Here is a 20,445-nt window from a genome sequence, read left to right as displayed (position 1 = left end):
CCCAAGTCATGTCAACCCTAATGATGTAATCACCTGGTGATGTCATCAGGGTTATTTTTCAGACTTTAGAAAGCTCTTCCAAAGCCTCAGAGGCCATTAAACAACCATTGTCGCACGTTTAAAAATAAATACGACCTCACGTTGTTTCAATCACGTTTACACACCGACTCCGAAACCTTCTTCCGTCATCAGAGTTTGTGGAACAGGTTCAAATTTCTGCGTTTTTTCGCATCCGTTAAAAGGCAAAAGAGGGTTGTTTGACCACTCAGAGCTACCGTCCATGCAAACATCATCACCCAAAATGGCATGATAAACATTCACTTCGTCTCCACTTTAAGATAAAGAAATAAAAGAATACAGAGATGTGAAATTTAAAGGTAGATTACGGCAGGTGATCGCAGAACAGCTTAGAATCGAGGATGGTTGCAAAACAAAGGATGTAGGAAAGATCAGACAGTAGTGATTGTGCTCTCAGCAGCTAAACGATAGCTTCCTTCTAATGTCATTCATTCATTAGCCCCGTTTGGGGTAAAAAATAGAATAATAAAACGCATTGTTCGTAACATTTTTATTGGTTGACCGATTAAAAAAAGGCCTCTACATGCGTAAAACAAAAACATTAGTGGCCCTTTAAGTTAACCATTTTTACTAAATCCCTTATTTTCTACATTAAACAAAATCCTTTTTTGATTTCAAATATTTCAAAAGTCTGATTAAATGTATATTTTCCTTGTCTCATGTTTAGTATTCAAAACCTAATTTGAATAATTGCAATTTAACCACACATCTAAGACGGCAATTAAACCCTCATTTGGAGACTCATTTTCTAATTTGCCACTTTTTCTGTGCGACTGCTCATATCTCATATACTCTGTTGACACACTCATTCATCACAGAGAACACGGTTTGGACTGGAGGCTGCCTTCAGACGATCACCGCTCACTGTACTGTACGTGTCTGTCTCCAGTTTTCCACCGCACTAAGCAATGAGGATGGAAACGTTACCAAGGGAACCGGCCAGAGCGACGGCGTGTACGTTCCCTTTACAGGACACTGATAATTACTGACTGGAAATAACTGAAGGTCACAAGTGACAACACGGCAGAAAGTCTAACACCTAAACTATTAATGCAGATAACCACAACTTTCTCAGGCACATGTCACATTTCCTTTTATATAACACACAGTATACTGGGACAGTAATGGTGGAAAGCATAAGTTAATATATGACATACTTTAATTCGTTTTTTAAACATTTCTCTTTAGCGGTAATATTGAATGTAGAAAAATACATTATAAACTGTAGGGTTTTTATGATGTGCTACATTTTATCTGCTTTATTCATGACTAGGAAAACACTGAGCACTTGTTCCACCAAGCAGAAAATCAGACGGTTCTGTGTCGTGTACAAAAAGTCCAGAACAAAGGCCACTAAGTCAGAGGTTCAGAGGTTTATAAGGACATCCTCCTGGTGTGAGGGTTGTTCTGGCCCAGACACAACGCTGCGCTGCTGGGGGAGGCCTGCGACGACACGGTGCAGGAGCTGCACGAGCCCTGGTCCACCCTGTAGGAGATGGAGTCGTAAAAGACGGGGTTGCTGTGGCCACCAGAATGGTCGCGGCGTGGCGTAGAAGGGCTGTCGTAAATGTCCGGGCAACAGAACACGCAGGAGAACAAATCCCTGAGTCTGCTGGGTTCGGAGAGCTTTGGGTGCTCAGATAAAACAAGTCTGCGCTCCTCTACAGGAGAGGGGAGGAGGTTCATACAGCTGGTGCCCGCCTCCATGGGAAGGCTCAGGTTGCCCAGGCTGCTGTGTCCATCCTTATAGCCATCATCAGCAGTTTCTGCTTCCACCTCCCTCTCCGTGTCGTTAGGCTGCGCTCCCTGTTCCTCTGCCGCTGCCTCAGGCCTCACATCAGGCTCCTCGGTGCTGACGGTGAGAAACCTCAGGACTACCAGGTTAAGAAACGCCCCAATGACCGTCAGCCCGACCAAAATGTACATGAAGCTAAATGCCACGTAGGGGGGTCGCTTCTGGAGGGCATCCGTCTTCTGCAGGGCCACGAAATCCCCAAATCCAATGGTGGTGAGTGTGATGAAGCAGTAGTAGTAGGCGTTAAAGAAGGTCCAGTCCTCGAAATGGGAGAAGGCCGCAGCTCCGATACACAGGGTGCTCATGCACGACAGCAGACCCACCAGGACCATGTTCCCCATGGACACCTCCGTCGTCCGCAAACCCAGGCCCTGCTTGGCTCGGCGCAGGAGGTAGCGGACGAAAGTGTTGATCCTCTCGCCCAGGCTCTGGAACATGACCAGCGTCAGAGGAATGCCCAAGACTGCGTAAAACATACAGAAGGCCTTGCCAGCGTCAGTGCGTGGAGCAGCGTGGCCGTAACCTACAAAGTCACAGCATATTGCAGAAGTCACATAACGACAAGTACAACTGTTTAATGTCTAGAAAGATTTACAGTCATCACTGTTTTGGAGTTTAAATTAGGTCTCAAACACGGCTTAAACCAGAACTAATTAGATTTACTGTATGTAGCTGTTTCCATGGTTAAACCTACATGAATCAATATTTTGACACCATCACTTAATCACATGCCTCTGTATAATGCAAAACCGCTCATTGTGACAAAACTACTGAGAATTATCACCAAGCTCTGCCGCTCTATAGAGCTTTATAGCTCATTGTTTGAGCCGTTCTCATCAACCCAAGAGAGCAGGCATTTCCAAAGAAGAAAGTCAAACATTGTCTGCCCCCTACTGGCTAAAAAGTGATTAATGCTGCTTTAAAGGAGAGTGTAAAGGGCCTGACACACCAATTTCACCAGTTTCGGGCAGTTGATGAGCCTCCGTCTGCCTAGTTTTTGCGGTGTGTCCTGCATCGTCGGCTCTAGTCTGCCCGTGTCGGAGGCTTTTTGCCCGATTCAGCATATTGAATCGGCGGCGGAGCTCGTCGGTGAGAGAAATCACTCTGATTGGCTGTTCAGCTTAAACGAATCAGTGCACGAGAAGAGAAACGAAGAGGAAAGCAAGCTAACGAGTAAAACCACCACAGAAGGCTCGTCACATATTTTGACAATGACGTGGCCGTCTGGAATGAAGCTAAGCGGCGAGGGAGAGTGTTGTGAAAATGGTCGGCAAACGCTGCTTTATATCATGTACGTATCATAACAACGGCTTGTATATCCGTAGTCCTCGGTCTTTCAGTTCCCTTTTTTGAATGACGAATACAGACTACCGCCGCCTGCTGGTGTGGAGAGTTATTTCCTCTCACGCAGGCGCAGAACGTACATGGTAAATGGCCGTCGGCTGTAGTCTTTGTGGTGTGTTCGAGTGCAACTTTTTGCGCAACAGTCGACCTTCATCGCTGCCTGTTGTTTGATGTTGGTTTGGTGCATCTGGGCCTTAAGGTGGGTAGAGAGGTTAACCTACAGACAGAGAGCAAACATGTTTATAATATCTATAAAAGAAGAAAATGAAAGTCCAGCTTTTTATTATTAAAGGTCCTGCACACCCACACAGGTGTTTTCACTTAATCTGGTTTATCGGACCTCTGTTCAGGTGAAGTTGAGCAGGAATGCTGGAATTGAGGTTACCAAACTACATAAACTATTACAAATGAACGAAAGGTGTAACCTCTCCCACCCTAATGGAACGGTCACATTACACTCCACCCATTCACTTCTATTAATGCCCAAATGATGAATGTTAAATAAACAGGTCAAATGTCATGTACTGTATGTATATATGATGAATCTAATAAAGTTTAAATATAAGTTAAGTTATGAGGGATAAATTCAAGCAAGTGTTCACATTTGTTCAACTTTGACTGCCTGGATGTTTCCAATAGAAACACTGATGTTTGGAAGTTATTTTTGTAGCATGTTTTATCACCATGTTTACTACTTTATCACACTACCAAACTACACACTGGAGCATCCTCACACTGTTCACAGTTTGTGATCGATCTGTTCAATATTTATTTATAATCCACATCACAACATCATGTCCTCTCTGCGTGAGGGGCAATTTCATTGAACAGAAACTGAAATAGTTTTATTGGGTCAATTTTTTGCCAAAAAGGTAATTCAGCTGCTATTGTGTCATCATGCTTGTTTTGTATATCCAAAATCTAAATTATATTTAAATGCATTATGCATAAAACTTAAATAAGAACATTGGCAATTAAAATCTAGTAAATCTAGTAATTGAGTAACAAACAGTTACCATCTGTAAAAGGTTGTAGTTTCATCCTCAATGAGCACAGAGGCTGGGGGTCAGCTTGAATTTGACAGTTTCTAACAGTTTTTACTGTTGAATAAAGTTTTGAAAAGATGACAGAAACCTCTCAAAAATCCCTGTAATCCAACAGTATAATGTACTCCATCCATATGGCATAATAGGCCCACATTAAATAGGCCTATACCATCTCAATCCAGGTCTTGCATGAGGTTTAAGACAGGAACAGTGTATTTGGCACCGTATGGATGGAAAGCAGAAAAGTGAAATATGTTGTATGAGAAGTTTTGAGAAATGTTAAAGGAGTTTCTTAATGTTTTGATCATTTTTACCAAATGTGGAAACTGGTCATTGTAACCGCTGTGAATCCTTGTTGAGCACTTTTTTTGGCCAGCTATCAACCCTACAGAAGTCATGTTACACATCTAAAGAGTTTTGGTGGAATGTCCGTTTAAGAGATTGTAAGTCAAATTTCAGTTCTTATTTGCCAAATCACAATATACATGTTCATGCAACAGCTCCCACTGCAACACGGCTCTGGAAAGTTTCACCTGCTCCAACAAGTGGGCAGCTCCCTTTAATAAAAACGCAGAAACGCTGCATGCCCTCGATGTTTTTGCATGTTTTTTCGGATGATAAGTTTGCAGAAATCACTAACGCATACTTGCCAATCGTGGTGACGACCGTGATGGCGAAATAAAAGGATCCGGTGAACTTCCACTGGCTCCCGGCTCGGTGCGGCTCCGCCTGCAGGATGAACCTCTCCATGTCCCGGTAGTCCTCCTCCGTGAAGCCGAACCGGTTCTTCAGCTCGGTCAGCTTCTGCTCCAGAGTCTTCCTCCTGGAGCTCTCACTGTCCGACTCCAGAGCGTCAAACACGGCGGCTCCGATCAGCAGGTAGAAGACGATGGAGAGGATGAGAGAGACGGTCCGGATGTTCTGCTTCTTCATCCTCAACTCAACTCAGGAGTGAGCGGAGGAGGGAGGGAGGAGAGGAGGAGAGGATGAGAGGAGAGGAGAGGAGGGAGGAGAGGAGGGAGGAGAGGATGAGAGGAGAGGAGAGGAGGGAGGAGAGGAGAGGAGAGGAGAGGAGAGGAGAGGAGAGGAGAGGAGAGAGAGGAGGAGAGGAGGAGAGAGGAGGGAGGAGAGGAGGAGAGGAGGGAGGAGAGGATGGAGGAGAGGAGGAGAGGGGAGAGAGACGGTCCTGATGTTCTGAGTCTTCATCCTCAACTCAACTCAGGAGTGAGCGGAGGAGGGAGGGAGGAGAGGAGGAGAGGATGAGAGGAGAGGAGAGGAGGGAGGAGAGGAGGGAGGAGAGGATGGGAGGGAGGAGAGAGGAGAGGAGAGGACGAGGGAGACGGTCCGGATGTTCTGCTTCTTCATCCTCAACTCAACTCAGGAGTGAGCGGAGGAGGGAGGGAGGAGAGGAGGAGAGGATGAGAGGAGAGGAGAGGAGGAGAGGAGAGGAGAGGAGAGGAGAGGAGGGGAGGGAGGAGAGAGGAGAGGAGAGGACGAGGGAGACGGTCCGGATGTTCTGCTTCTTCATCCTCAACTCAACTCAGGAGTGAGCGGAGGAGGGAGGGAGGAGAGGATGACAGGAGAGGAGAGGAGGGAGGAGAGGAGAGGAGAGGAGAGGAGAGGAGAGGAGAGGAGAGGAGAGGAGAGAGAGGAGAGGGGAGGAGGGAGGAGAGGAGGAGAGGAGGGAGGAGAGGATGGAGGAGAGGAGGAGAGGGGAGAGAGACGGTCCGGATGTTCTGCTTCTTCATCCTCAACTCAACTCAGGAGTGAGCGGAGGAGGGAGGGAGGAGAGGAGGAGAGGATGAGAGGAGAGGAGAGGAGGGAGGAGAGGAGAGGAGAGGAGAGGAGAGGAGAGGAGAGGAGAGGAGAGGAGAGGAGAGGAGAGGAGAGGAGAGGAGAGGAGAGGAGAGGAGAGGAGAGGAGAGGAGAGGAGAGGACGAGGGAGGAGGGATGAGAGGAGAGAGGAGGAGAGGAGGGAGCAGGAGGAGGAGGGAGGAGAGGAGGAGGGAGGGAGAAGGGAGGAGAGGAGGGAGGAGAGGAGGGAGGAGAGGAGAGGAGATGAGGGCGGAGGGAGGAGAAGAGTAAAGGAAGGAGGAGAGGAGGGAGGAGAGGAGGAGAGGAGGGAGGAGAGGAGGAAAGGAAGGAGGAGAGGAGGAAGGAGAGGAGGAGAGGAGGGAGGAGGAGAGGGAGGACAGGAGGAGGAGGAGGAGAGGATGGAGGAGGGAGGAGAGGAGGGAGGAGAGGAGGAGAGGAGGGAGGAGAGAGGGAGGAGCTGCTGCTGCTTGGAGGACATAGGAGCATCCTCCATGAGCTCCTCTCCTCCTCAGTGATGTGTTGAGGCCCCTATAGGCCTGCTAGGATTACAGCATATGAGCCACAAACAGGTTGCGTGTTGAAATAGAAGCCTGTTAGCGTGTCAACAGGTGAAATAGCACCAAACCCGCATGTCTGCACAAGTTACCTGAGCTCAGCATCTGCCAGCATCTTGTCTTTCCACAGGATGTACAGTAGGTGTTCATATCATGACCTCATTTACTGTGCTTTAAAAGTATCTTACAGGTGCACTCACTCACACATGCACTCTATCCACAGATCAAGTAGAGTAAATTTTAAAAGAGGGAAAAAGTCCAGAGTGCTCGGAGGATCAAATCAGTGTGATGAAGGTGCTCTTTGGTGGGGTACACAAAGGTTAAAAAAAAGGGGGAGTCCAAGGCAAAGGCTCTTCTGACAAAAAAAATAAAAACCCTTTATTCAAATGTCAATTTCATGATGAAATGCTAAAAACAATGCTGGAACATGTTCAGATTGAGCTGAGTAACAACCCACGCCTCAAGTCAATTTTATTTGTATAGCCCAAAAGCAAAAATTTGCCTCAGGGGGCTTTACAATATGTACAGGATAAGATATTTTTATTTTACAGCTAAACTGTACACTACAAGATGATTCTGAAAACATTTGAGGAGAGAAATAGGCCTTAATGTAACATATTGATTTATATTTGAACAGCGCGGCCTAGTTTGACCGTTTGGTCGGAGTTCAGAGTGATTGACAGCCGGCTCTTATGGACGGCAGCTGGACAGCAGACCTCAGATCAGCTCTTACTGCTTGTTTTCCTCCGGTCTGTGAAATCTTGCAGATGCCGTTAGGAGCACTGGAGGACACAGAGGCACATGATTTTTTTCAGGTTACCTGTTTCATGTACTACTGTCAGGATATAGTGACCGTTTTATAAAAATAACTTTTTTTAATCATATTTGCTCCAATCTCGCCTACCTCAGCTTTAAGGTACATTTTGAACAGATAAAAAATGAGCGATCAACTATTTAAATCGATTGACAGCCCTAATCCGATTTTATTTAGTGTGTCACAGCCATTCCAGTGAGCCAGCATGCACAATACCAGGGCCCTGGTCCACCTAAATGAAACCGGGTCATAATTAATGTTATTAATGTTATTAATTACACCTGCGTTTACTCTGCAACAACATGTCAAAATAACTGCTGTGCAAAGGTCCTATCACATGTTTTCTGATCCAGGCAGCCCACAAAAAAACGACTGTGTCGTCTAATTTCACAGTTTGTGGGTTGGTAGGAACTCCAGATATCAAGACGTGTCTGCACAGCACCGAAAATGTGAGTTTTTCATGATATGTCCCCTTCAAGAATTCTACTGTAACTAGGAAATTGAATTTTTTTGTGAAGGAAAAAAAAACATATCATGCACAGTATTTATACTCTGTTCATAGAAAATTGTTATAATGTCAAAAACACGTCTGGAGGGGATGTTGCATTAATATAAATAACTAAATAAATACATATAATGAACAAACTTGCATGCATGTCTGTCTGTGAGCATGCATGCTTGAGCCTCCTATGTTCCCTAGGGAACACAAAGGCCACTTTCTGTCCCTATTTATTTAAATATTGTCCTAATTTTGTGCTGTAATTTTGTATTTATGCTGCAAACTCTCAGATTGACTCTCAGTTAATCACCGATTCTGTGGTTGGAGAGGTTTGGGATCCACAAGTATCAGAGAGAGTGTGTGTGTGTGTGTGGTGTGTGTGTGTGTGTGTGTGTGTGGGCGTGGGCGTGTGCGTGCGTGTGTGTGTGTGGTGTGTGTGTGTGTGTGTGTGTGTGTGTGTGGGCGTGGGCGTGTGCGTGCGTGTGTGTGTGTGGTGTGTGTGTTGTGTCTGCCACAGAGAAGCAGAAACAGCTGTGGTTCCCAGACTCTACTCTCTTGATTATTTTGCCCTGTGAAGCGTTCATGTGCGGAGTATTCACAATGCGCTCGGCTAAAGTATTACTCTGAGCAGTGAAGCATTAGCTGGTGGCAGCGCTGACCTTTATTGAGCACACTTAGTCACTGAGTGATCCAGCAAGCCTTCGTCATTAACTAAGTCCACCACACAGACTGAGAGAGGGAGAGAGAGAGAGACAGTAGAGATGATCTGTATCAGTGCAGCTACACAGAGGCCTGCTTCATGGAGCCTCGCTTTGGTTCTCAATAGGGCTGGCCTCTCTTAATCAATTAGTCGACTTGTCAGCCGTTTTGGTCTTAGTTGATTAAGATGTCTTTAGCTGATTAGTCGTTTTATATGCTTTTTTCATGCTGAATGACTTATTTCCAAGAAACTTATGAGCACATCTCTGGTGAACACCCGATTTAAAGGGGTGCTTTTATGTGATTCTTTGTGGAGGAACTCAGTTTCACAGATTTGATGATAAAATCATTTAATCGATTACTTGACAAAACCGCATGAGTGTCGACTAAGGGGCTGATCACACACAGAGACGCGTCGCTACAGGCAAAACAGCTGATTCGCCTGTGGCGTGGGCGGGGCTGTGTGCTGAACCAGGCGGAAAAATGTGCTCTCTTTGTCTCTCTCTCTCTCAAAGACAGTCGTCAACATGAAACTATCTCAACATGAGATATGAATTTCCCTTCCCCTCTCACAGTCCAACAGCTAACTAGCTAGCTAACCCTACCACATCCGGCATCAAAACAGCTTCACATTGGCCGCTCCTCATTTGCATAAAGTTGAAGTCTAGGCTACTTCATGCAAATCAGGGGCGCATGACGTGATTCGCCACCTCTGGAAACTCCCTAGAAACTTTTAAACTAACCGTTGTGGATCCAAAATAAAGACAGATTTGACAACTGCATAGATAATTTCTTGTATAAAATGTTTTCAGAAACACATGTGAACTATTTTCATAATATAAGAGCAGAAAGTTTCCATACGATCTGCCATGTTGGTTCTGGTGTGAAAGCTGGTAGCAGCAGCCATGGATGTATAAAGAGAACTGGATACAGCGTTGTAGGAGGCCTCCCATTCATTCCTATGATAGTTTCTCAGTGGCACTTGAGGCCATAATGGCTCGACTGCCAAGTGATAAAGTACCCGGATCATCCAGCGATCTTCTGCATCCATTGGGCCCATAGAGCAGGCGTAGTAGCGTTTCCTTTAACCCCGCCTCCTCATTCACATGAAAGGAAGAAGGGAAACAACTCAGCTATTAGGGTATTTTTACAACTTCTAGGACCTAATGATTTAAATAAGGGCTATTAGAGTTTTTGTACTGGGAAGCTGATTTAGCATAAAGTATCCGCTGATTAATGGACGTCTCTTTCCCAATGTAAGTCTATGGGAAAAAAAGTATTTTTGGGCCCAATGGCATCACGTGACAGACACAGAAGTTGTAGTACCGCCGTTTGGCCACTACGAAAAGTTGCATCAAAGCCCGGTGCACTTCCTGGCGGCTTGGCAGCAGCCCACGAGGGAAGGCGTTTGTCCAATCAGGTGCCTTGTGTCTAGTGACAGCCCATCAAGCGTCCAATGCTGGGAAGCGAGGCGATCCCTCGTGAGAAAAAACGCCCTTGTGGACATGAACCACCAGAGTGATCGGGGCCTAAGAATTTCTTTGGAGGAGGACAGCCCCAGTTTTTGCTCAGCGTCATGCTTACTGGGTTCACAGCAGAGCAACTAGAAAATAGGCCGACTGCTGTAGCTCCGTGCTGCAAGTTATTTCAGTTTCATATCCTGCAAGAAGTTCCCATCTATTTCAGGAGGACATTTCCAATTTGTGGGATCCATTCATGCACTAAAGCAGGCCATAAAGAGCCTGAGATCTGTCATTTGAATCCACATTTATTGCCTCCATCCCATATAGAACATATGGCTATCTCTACACTGTGTTTTTATCTTCCACAGACAGTACAGGACCTTATCCCGCTTTAGTAAGCACAAATGGATCTATTGCCGAGCAGATGTTAACAGTGTAACATGCAGACAAGTCTTGATTTTCTCTGCTGGCGGTAAGAGCAATTATCTCCTTTTGAAAGGAGTCCCTGGGAGATAATAGCCTCGCCAGAGTCCACTTAATGAGAGCGCACAGTGCTTACAGCAGTATTATTCAACATCACTTCTTTATGTAGATTTCACACTGTATATGTAGGAAACAAATAAACCAGAGGAGAAATCAATTCAGCAGTGTGCTGTGGAATCGCTGCGAAGGACGAGTGACTTTTTAAAAGAAGGATCCTGTGATTTAACAACTCTCCAGCCACGAAGTAATGATGCTGCATTATCTCATGTGCTCATCTCGTATCTCTCGACGCTACAGGATGGTTCATGCATCCTTTTATCTCCCACAGGAAGACATTAAGAGCAGGATGTCCACTGACTGGAGTCGAGACACTCATCTGTCCAAGTGCCTTCCCCGTCGAAAATGAGGCGGGGAAATATACTGCAAACATGATGCTATCTTTACACAGCAGATAACGGCGGTCGACGGCGGTGGAGATAAAGGCGGTCGTTATGAAGATCATACATTACAGACACACGGTGTATTTTGGTCATGAAAACAAAAATGCAGCATCTTTTCGAAGTCTGTTTAATTAAAAAAAAAGCTTTATAGGAACTTGCAGTCTCTTTGGAGACGAGTCGTTGATGTCACAGAGGGAAACAGGCTTGAACTTTGCAGCTAATGTGAGTCGTCCTTTGAGCCTTATTAGCCAAAAGGGCACGAAAGTGCTCTGTAATTCCTCTACGTCACCTTCAGGGACTCATTCTGGTGGAGGCACCTGGTGTGAGGATGGAGTCTGGTATTTTTTGTAGGGCTGTCAATCAGTTGAAATATTAAATCGCGATTAATCGCATGATTGTCCATAGCTAATCGCGATTAATCACAAATTAGTCACGCATTTTTTTATCTGTTAAAAATGTACCTTAAAGGGAGATTTGTCAAGTATTTAATACTCTTATCAACATGGGAGTGGACAAAAAATTTTGTTTTATGCAAACCTGTGTTTATATCTATGACTGGAAATCAATTAACAACACCAAACAATGACACATATTGTCCAGAAACCCTCACAGGTACTGCATTTAACATAAAAAATATGCTCCAATCATAACATGGCAAACTGCAGCCCAACAGGCAACAACAGCTGTCAGTGTGTCAGTGTGCTGACTTGACTATGATTGCCCCAAAACTGCATGTGATTATCATAAAGTGTCTGTAAAGGGGAGACTCGTGGGTACCCAGAGAACCCATTTTCATTCACATATCTCATATATAATACATGCCAGGGGTCAATATAAATAAATAAATAGTAACTGGAGTAAAAACAGTACATTAGGAGCACAGCCTCACCTTTTTACTAGCCTTTTGATATTTCGCTGAAGTTAATGTCTTAATATATAGTTCCATTACTTTCTTGAAAACATTAAAGTCCTCTCTATTTATTTATTTATTTGACAGGAAAAGTGCAAAGCTTCTTAGCAGTACATATATAGTAAATGAAGGGATGAAAATAAAATAAATTAAAAATAAATATATAAAATTAAATAAAATAACATAACATGATACATGCAAGGGGCCAATAATAATAAATTAATAAATAGCAACTTAACTAAAAACATTGAATTAGGAGCACAGTCAGCGTTTTGCTAGCCTTTTTGTTTTTTGCTTAAGTTATTGTTTTAATATTTAGTTATATTTCTTTCTTGAAAACATTAAAGTCCTCTCTGTAGAAGTGAAGGTATTTGGACGTCTCCACTGTTTTAACAGCACTGAAATAACTAATATATAGCAGTTATTTTACACTTCTTTACGTCTAAAACGTTACTTTTTCAACCACGTTTAGCCTAATATTAATATTAACCTGTAAAATACTGCTAATAAATTACATTAAAATGTCTCTTTCAAACTTTACCCACGAGGGAAGTAATACGTATTTGTTTATCTCACTTTAGCCATGTAACCTTTAAACTAGCAGCCTGAACCTGCTGATTTGGTGGTGTCCATTTTTTTTATTAAGTAAACTTTATTTTAATTTAGTTAACGATACAATAAACAATTAAACTGATGAATAGGTAGAAATATATAAAGGAAATGGAGATAAAAATAAAAACAAACAAACATAAAATTAAATAAAATTAAATAAAGTAACATAAATCATGCCAGGGGTTAATATAAATATATAAATAATTAGTAACTTAAGTAAAAACTTGAAATGGGAGCACAGTCTCACCGTTTTACTAGCCTTTTTTTTTGCTGAAGTTATTGTCTTAATATATAGTTATATTTCTTTCTTGAAAATATTATAGTACTCTCTGTAGAATTTTATTTAAATAGAATTTATTTGAAATGTAATGACATAATAAACAATTAAACCAATACATATGTAATATATATGTAAGGTATATATATATATATATACATATATATATATGTGTGAAGGAAATGAAGGGATGAAAATAAAAATACATTTAAAAGAAATATATAAAATTAAATTAAATAACATAACATGATACATGCCAGGGGCTAATAATAATAATAAATAAATAAATAGCAACTTAACTAAAAACTTGAATTGGGAGCACAGTCTCACCGTTTTACTATAATTTTAGTTTTTTTGCTGAAGTTATTGTTTTAAAATATAGTTACTTTCTTGAAAACCTTCTTTTTTTTTTTAATAGAATTTATTTTAAATGTATTGACATAATAAACATTCAAACCAATATATAGGTAAATATATGATACATGCCAGGGGCTAATAATAAATAAATAAATAGCAGTCCTCTCTTCAGAATTATTTTTTAATAAAATGTATTCTAAATGTATTGACACAACAAACCAATACATAGGTAATATATATACATAAAATAAATTTAAAATAAATATATAAAATGAAATAAAATAACGTAACATGATACATGCCAGGGGCTAATAATAAATAAATAAATAGTAACTTAACTAAAAATATTGAATTGGGAGCAGAGTTATTGTCTTAATATATAGTTATATTTCTTTCTTAAAAACATTAAAGTCCTCTCTGTAGAAGTGAAAGTATCTGGACTACTGACTGTCCTCTGTTTAGAAGTGAAAGCATGTGGACAGCTCATGTGTTGGTGTAACTCTGTAGCAGTGACTGCTGATGTGGGAGTTGCCGGCTGTCGACTAAGTTTCTGTTTAGAGTGAAGAGAGTTGAGTTGGTAGAAAGTGAAAGTGAACATGTCGTAACAGATGAAGGTTATGTCGCTGTTGTGTGAACTCGTCAAACTGCTGTTGATCATGAACTGGTTCACCTCCAGCAGACTTTACTCCGTGATCGAGAGTTTGTGGAGGCTTTTAGGGTCTTTATGGCGCTGCATGAGGAGAGGGATGAGAGGTATAGTCGGGTTCGCGTTTCTATCGATAGGCTGGAGGAAAGATCCAGGAAGTCAGAGGGAGCCTGAAATAAACAACGAAGACAAACTCACAGAGAGAAGCAGCTCAGAGGAGGTCCAGCAGGAGATCCAGGTCCAGGAGTCTCTCAGTGAGGGTCAACATGAGGCCACCTGGAAGAGGACCGCAGAGACCAACCAGGAGCTGACCAGCAAGCGTCCCAGGATTGAGGAAGAGGATGAAGAAGAGTCTGACAGCGTGGAAGACTACCGAGTTGAAACCACAGATGAGTTGTACTGCGACTATGACTCCACCTGGGACACCATGGAGCAGCAGGAGGACACATCCAGGAGGACCAGAGGACCAGCACCCTCCAGACATGTGAGTGAACCAGAGGAGGCCTGCTGGTGCTGGCGGGCCTGCTGGTGCTGGTGGGGCCTGTAGAGCAGCTCTGAGAGAGAGGGGGTTTATTTTAGGCCTGCACTGAAATCACTTTCTGTTTCATGATCTAATAGTGACCTTATTGTTTTATAATCTCCAGCTCATGTTGGGGAATTTATTTTACTGCAATTTTTTTATTTATTTAAATTTTTTTATGGACTTTTATTTTAAACAGAGTTTATTTCTGAGTTTTGTTAATACAACTCTGACAATCCATTGCAAAAACGTGTTTGGACTGATAGATATAATATATAAATAAATAAAAAAAATTTTTTTACTGCAATTTTAAGACGGTTTCAACACTTTTTTTTCCTTTTTTTGGCAAGGGTGACTTTACAGTGCAGTGTTTGTTGTTATTAGACCTCCTAAAACCATTAAATGTCTTGAGCTTAAACTAATATTGTCATTTATTTTCTGTGTACCAGTACAAGTTCAGCAGATTTGAAAGTTCCGCAAGAGACATGCAGAACTACAGGCATGGCTATCCTGTAAGTCACACACACACACACACACACACACCAATAACCATACTATTTAGTATGCCAGAAATAGATTTAGTATGTCCCAATACATAGTATGTCAAATGCAGTATGCCAAAAACACCAGGATGTCCTACTACATCCAGTAGCATTTTACAGTATGCAGGCCAGCATGCTTTTCTGGCTATTCTGACCCACAATCCTCTGCACAGCAGATATACAGTATGAGTAAGAGGGTCATGTCACATGCAGTTTGGGGCGAGTCATAGTCAAGTCTGCACACTGACTCACTGACAGCTGTTGTTGCCTGTTGGGCTTGAGTTTGCCACGTTATGATTTGAGCATATTGTTTTATGCTAAATGCAGTACCTGTGAGGGTTTCTGGACAATATCTGTCTTTGTTTTGTGTTGTTAATCGATTTCCAATAATAAATATATACATATATTTGTATAAAGCAGCATATTTGCCCACTCCCATGTTGATAAGAGTATTAAATACTTGAGAAATCTCCCTTTAAGGTACATTTTGAACAGATAAAAAATATGTGATTAATCAAGATTAACTATTTTTCTTGATTGACAGCCCTAATAATATTATGACATTTGAAAGGTGCTATTCTGCATAATGAGTACTTTTACTTTTGATACTTTCAGTACATTTAGCTGATAACACTTGTGTACTTGTACTTGAGTACCATTTTGGAAGCAGGACTTTTACATGTAATGGAGTATTTCTACACTGTAGTATTTCTATTTCTACTTAAGGAAAGGATCTGAGTACTTCTTCCATCTCTGACTAAACGTAACAAAACCATCTAAGTAATATTTTTTTAACTGTTTGTCATCGACAGTCACACTCATAACCTGCGCATCACACACACACACACACAATCTGTGCGTTCCAATACCCATACTACCATACTATTTAGTATGCCAGAAAGAGATTTAGTATGTCCCAATACATAGTATGTCAAATGCAGTATGCCAAAAATACCAGCATGTCCTACTACATCCAGTAGCATTTTACAGTATGCAGGCCAGCATGCTTTCCTGGCTATTCTGACCCACAATCCTCTGCACAGCGGATATATGAGCAAGAGGGTCAAAGTTCAAGATGAAATGTTATGATGAAGTCAGGTACTATGAAAGAGGCGGGGACACGGGTGTGGAGCTCTGTGGTATAACACAGCGCAGTGTAACTGGAGCTGCAGTCGTGCGTTGCTATTGGCTCAATTTCAGCGACTGCGCTTATGTTGTACCCCAATAATATGACGCCATGATGACGCATGACTTCTCCTCTTTCCACCCTCCTTGGATGAAGTAGCATGTCTCTATTGTATGCATACTGCCTGCAGCAGTACGTACTTTGTAAGGGCAGCTGCAGTAAAAGTAAAAAAAAAAACAGTATGTGATTGTGAACGTAGCGACAGTCTCATGTTAAAGCATTAACCAAACACACATTGTTCTTCTACATTTCCCCACAGTCCCAGATGAGGATGCAACGCTGCAAGCCAGTAACTGTAAGTACACACATGATGACTTTGTGTTTATGTGACTTATTATATTATGTGATTATTTCTAAGTATAAAAGAATAAACATCTAAGTGGAATTCTCTTCTGTTGAGTAGGACAACAAGCCTAATCTGAAGTTCTACCTCGGAGAGACGCCCTCTTTGCCCGACGGTAGGTCTACACTTACAAGCACATGGACATGACTTAAACAAGCTCTACATCAAATCAGTGTAACTGCAGTATAAATCTGCATTGTTTTTAATCAAAAATAAGGATTAATTCAAACAAATTGATGTCAGTCATCCCTCATCACAGAACGAGTCTCTGAGCAGTTTGACCAAAGAGTGATTTTCCCGTTTCACGTTGTTTCATTTGAATAACTTTTAGAGAGCAATTCGATATTTCACTAGAGAACAGCAATGACTATAGAAAAGTTAGGAAAAAAAGCATAATCTTGTATAGCAGAAACATCTGGATTCATCTTAATCTGTGTAACTATCCGAACATCTATCTACAATTTGATCTGGTGTTTTGTATTCGTTCTCAGGTGTCTATATACACAATTTCCACAACAACTGGTATCAAGAGTATGACAGCCTGGAGTATGTACACTCCTACATTCAATGGTAAGTTACTCTATAATAACACATGTCATTTAAAATGTTTAGTTGAGTGTTTATACAGTTTATTTGTTTCTCTCAGGTTGTTCCCTCTGCAGGAACCAGGCATGAACTATGAGGCCAGTCCACTGACGAGAGAAGAGATAGAGGTTAAACTGCTAAAAGCCACAAAGTTAAAACCTCAGAAGAAAGTTCTTCACATATTCTGACACAAGTTCTACTTTTTCCTTCAGGAGTTTCTTCAAAACAGCACCGCCAAGACAAACCTGTTGAAGTCGTACAAGCTCATGTTGGACTTCTATGGGATCCGGTTGTGTAATGAAGAAACAGGACAAGTCGAGAGAGCATCAAACTGGAGAGACAGGTTCAACAACCTCAACAGGTGAACTCTGATGCTATGCTACAAATACTTTTAATCCACTACATTTCAGAGGGAAATATTGTACTTTTTACTCCACTATATTTATTTATTTGACAAAAACACCAGGGCTGTCAAAGTTACGCAAATTTGTTTTAACGGCACTAATTTATTTAACACATTAACGCAACTTATTTTTATTATTTACTTATTTTTTAGGTTGCAGCGGGCTCAGTTTTAAAGCTAGAGTGAAGATACTGCATCATATGAAACTAGATAAATCTAAGAAATCCACTGGTACCAACCATGTCATACTAACTTGTTGTGAAGGAGGTTAAAAAACGCTCCAAACTTATGCTAAATTTTGGTGGGGAAAAACTGGCATAGCCATTTTCAAAGGGGTCCCTTGACCTCTGACCTCAAGATATGTGAATGAAAATGGGTTCTTCGGGTACCCACGAGTCTCCCCTTTACAGACATGCCCACTTTATGATAATCACATGCACTTTGGGGCAAGTCCTAGTCAAGTCAGCACACTGACACACTGACAGCTGTTGTTGCCTGTTGGGCTGCAGTTTGCCATGTTATGATTTGAGCATATTTGTTATGCTAAATGCAGTACCTGTGAGGGTTTCTGGACAATAGTTGTCATTGTTTTGTGTTGCTAATTGATTTCCAATAATAAATATATACATATATTTGCATAAAGCAAGCATTTTTGTCCACTCCCATGTTGATAAGAGTATTAAATACTTGAGAAATCTCCCTTTAAGGTACATTTTGAACAGATACAAAATGTGTGATTAATCAGCATTTACTATGGACCATCATGCGATTTATCCCGATTAAATATTTTTCTCGATTGACAGCCCTAATAATAATATGACATTTGAAAGGTGCTATTCTGCATAATGAGTACTTTTACTTTTGATACTTTCGGTACATTTTTCTGATAACACTTGTGTACTTAAGTACCATTTTGGAAGCAGGACTTTTACTTGTAATGGAGTATTTCTGAACTAGTATTTCTATTTCTACTTAAGTAAAGGATCCGAGTACTTCTTCCATCTCTGACTTAAAGTAACAACAATGTCTTCTTACTGTTTGTCATCGACAGTCACACTCATAACAACCTGCGCATCACCCGCATCCTGAAGTGCCAGGGGACCCTGGGGTTCCCTCACTACCAAGCCCCTCTGGTCCGCTTCTTCCTGGAGGAGACACTCGTCAACGGACAACTCCCGAATGTCAAGGACAGCGTCCTCAACTACTTCCTTTTCGCTGTCCTCGACAAGACGCAACGCAGGAGTCTCATCAAGTATGCCTATTCGAAGTACGACCGTAAAGATGAGTTCGTGTGGTGCCCAAAGAAGATTCAGATGATGTGGTCGAGGCGGTCAGAGGCCGAGCAACAACAGGGAGTGAAAGGCAACAAAGATGCTTGTGCGAGTGTTTTTATTGACGATGAAGATTTTACCGAAGACGAAGACAAGGAATATTAAGCTGCCAAAGCTTAATCTGTCACTGTGCCTGAAAAAGCCTTGTTTTATATATATTTGGTTTTACAGTAGTTTTAGTTTGTTTTTGTTAGGTTCAGGGATATAATGTCTCAAAAGTATGTAGCTATATACGTACAACATACAACTAAACTCTGTAGGAATGGCCATAATGTTTAATATTTGCGAAACATTGACTTAGGAACTGTTCATCTGTAATGTTTTCTTAAATCAGGTCCTAAACCTAATTACCATGGTTACCAAACAGTTAAGATAGGATCTGCAAGTTTAAAAAGTTTCTGTAATACGGCCCCTAGACTTTTATTATTATAATTTTATTCAGTTATATTCTTATTTGACTTTCACAAACTAAAAGGTGCAATATTTCCCGACAGGGTGGATATGTTTTAATCAGAAAAAGATCAAATGTAATAAAAGGGCTAATGTTGTAGTGTGTATAAGAAGGACTAATCAAGAATTGTAATAATTGCTCACCGGTTTGACTGTGGTTAATAAACCTGTCTTTCTATTGCCTAATGAATTCTATTTTCTTATTCAGTATGATCACATCCTGTTGTTTTCCCAATCACAGATTCCTCACCCTTGCATTTATTCCTATTAAAGTAATAGCATTATGTAGATTAATGATTTGATTCACATAACACTTTTATACAGATTATGGAGGAAATAATATCAAAAAGTGGTTCTGTACTGTAATCATAGTGTTGCATTTAAAGCTTTATGATCACTGAAAGAGAAGGTAGATATTACTATCAGTTTATCAGTATCATGTGTTTGGGGGAGTTGTGTTCCTGCTTAACTGCAGTAGAGTGATCTAACGGTTTAGGAGTAGTAGAAACTGTATGTTTTGATTTGTGTATTAATCCTGTTGATTAAATATAAGTGATTTAGTTCTACACATATTTCTCATGTCTTCCCTTAACAGGTTTCTCCACCTGGGTGCTCATATTTTGTATGATGATTTGGTTTTGTGCTTAGATAAATGTGGATATGAAGTTTAATTTAAGTATGGCCAGAATACCGAAAAGCAGTGAATTATTTCTCCTTTATGAACACTTTCATCAAGTTCGCATTTCTGCAGACTTTGCCTGAGGGAATTACCCACAATTCATAGCTTTGTGATGTTAAACACAGGGTTACCTGGGGAATCCCAGAGGCGTTAAAATAAAAGGTAACGCCTGGCATATTTAGATTTAAACAGAAATATTAAGGATTTAAGATGGTACATTAAAAACCACATGAAATCAGAGTAATGCAAACATTAGACTGTATTACATATCTGGTTTATTCATCAACCATTTATTTCCTTTAATTTTGATTATTGATATTGTTTTGACAAAAACGAGTAAATAGATTTTTTGACAATAAGGTTACCTCTCCTCTCGTAAGACGTTCATGTTAGGCAGTAAGAAAATGCAAAATATAAACCCACAATTGACGTCAAGATAACGTGATGTCGCCGCAAAGTGCTGTCCCATTCATATTTATACCATTTCAAGCACTTGCAGCCTCTCACACTCATTTACCAGGTGGCTTCAGTTAAATCCCTGAGGGTTCAGGGTTTAAGGCTTTACGGGGGACAT

At 41.3% G+C, this 20,445-nt stretch overlaps 2 protein-coding genes across 2 annotated transcripts; one reads left to right on the top strand and one right to left on the bottom strand.

The window, feature by feature from the left end:
• Positions 1–1,252: 1,252 nt before the first annotated feature.
• LOC141753859 (potassium channel subfamily K member 15-like) lies at positions 1,253–5,196 on the bottom strand. The gene is made up of 2 exons (XM_074612518.1): positions 4,914–5,196; positions 1,253–2,396 (listed from the first exon to the last, which is right to left on the bottom strand). Exons 1-2 carry the CDS (start codon positions 5,194–5,196, stop codon positions 1,453–1,455), a joined length of 1,227 nt encoding a protein of 408 aa, XP_074468619.1. The 3' UTR covers positions 1,253–1,452.
• Positions 5,197–13,719: 8,523 nt separating this feature from the next.
• On the top strand, positions 13,720–19,379 carry LOC141753685 (opioid growth factor receptor-like). The gene is made up of 8 exons (XM_074612297.1): positions 13,720–14,316; positions 14,802–14,864; positions 16,340–16,375; positions 16,484–16,538; positions 16,915–16,993; positions 17,070–17,136; positions 17,221–17,369; positions 18,463–19,379. The coding sequence occupies exons 1-8, from the start codon at positions 13,795–13,797 to the stop codon at positions 18,845–18,847; spliced, it is 1,356 nt and encodes a 451-aa protein (XP_074468398.1). The 5' UTR covers positions 13,720–13,794; the 3' UTR covers positions 18,848–19,379.
• The last annotated feature ends 1,066 nt before the right edge of the window (positions 19,380–20,445 follow it).

This window comes from Sebastes fasciatus, chromosome 1 (assembly GCF_043250625.1).
Source record: "Sebastes fasciatus isolate fSebFas1 chromosome 1, fSebFas1.pri, whole genome shotgun sequence".
NCBI classification, from domain to species: Eukaryota; Metazoa; Chordata; class Actinopteri; order Perciformes; family Sebastidae; genus Sebastes; species Sebastes fasciatus.
Note: the sequence above shows the minus strand (reverse complement) of the source record. Positions and strands in the feature narration are given on the sequence as shown.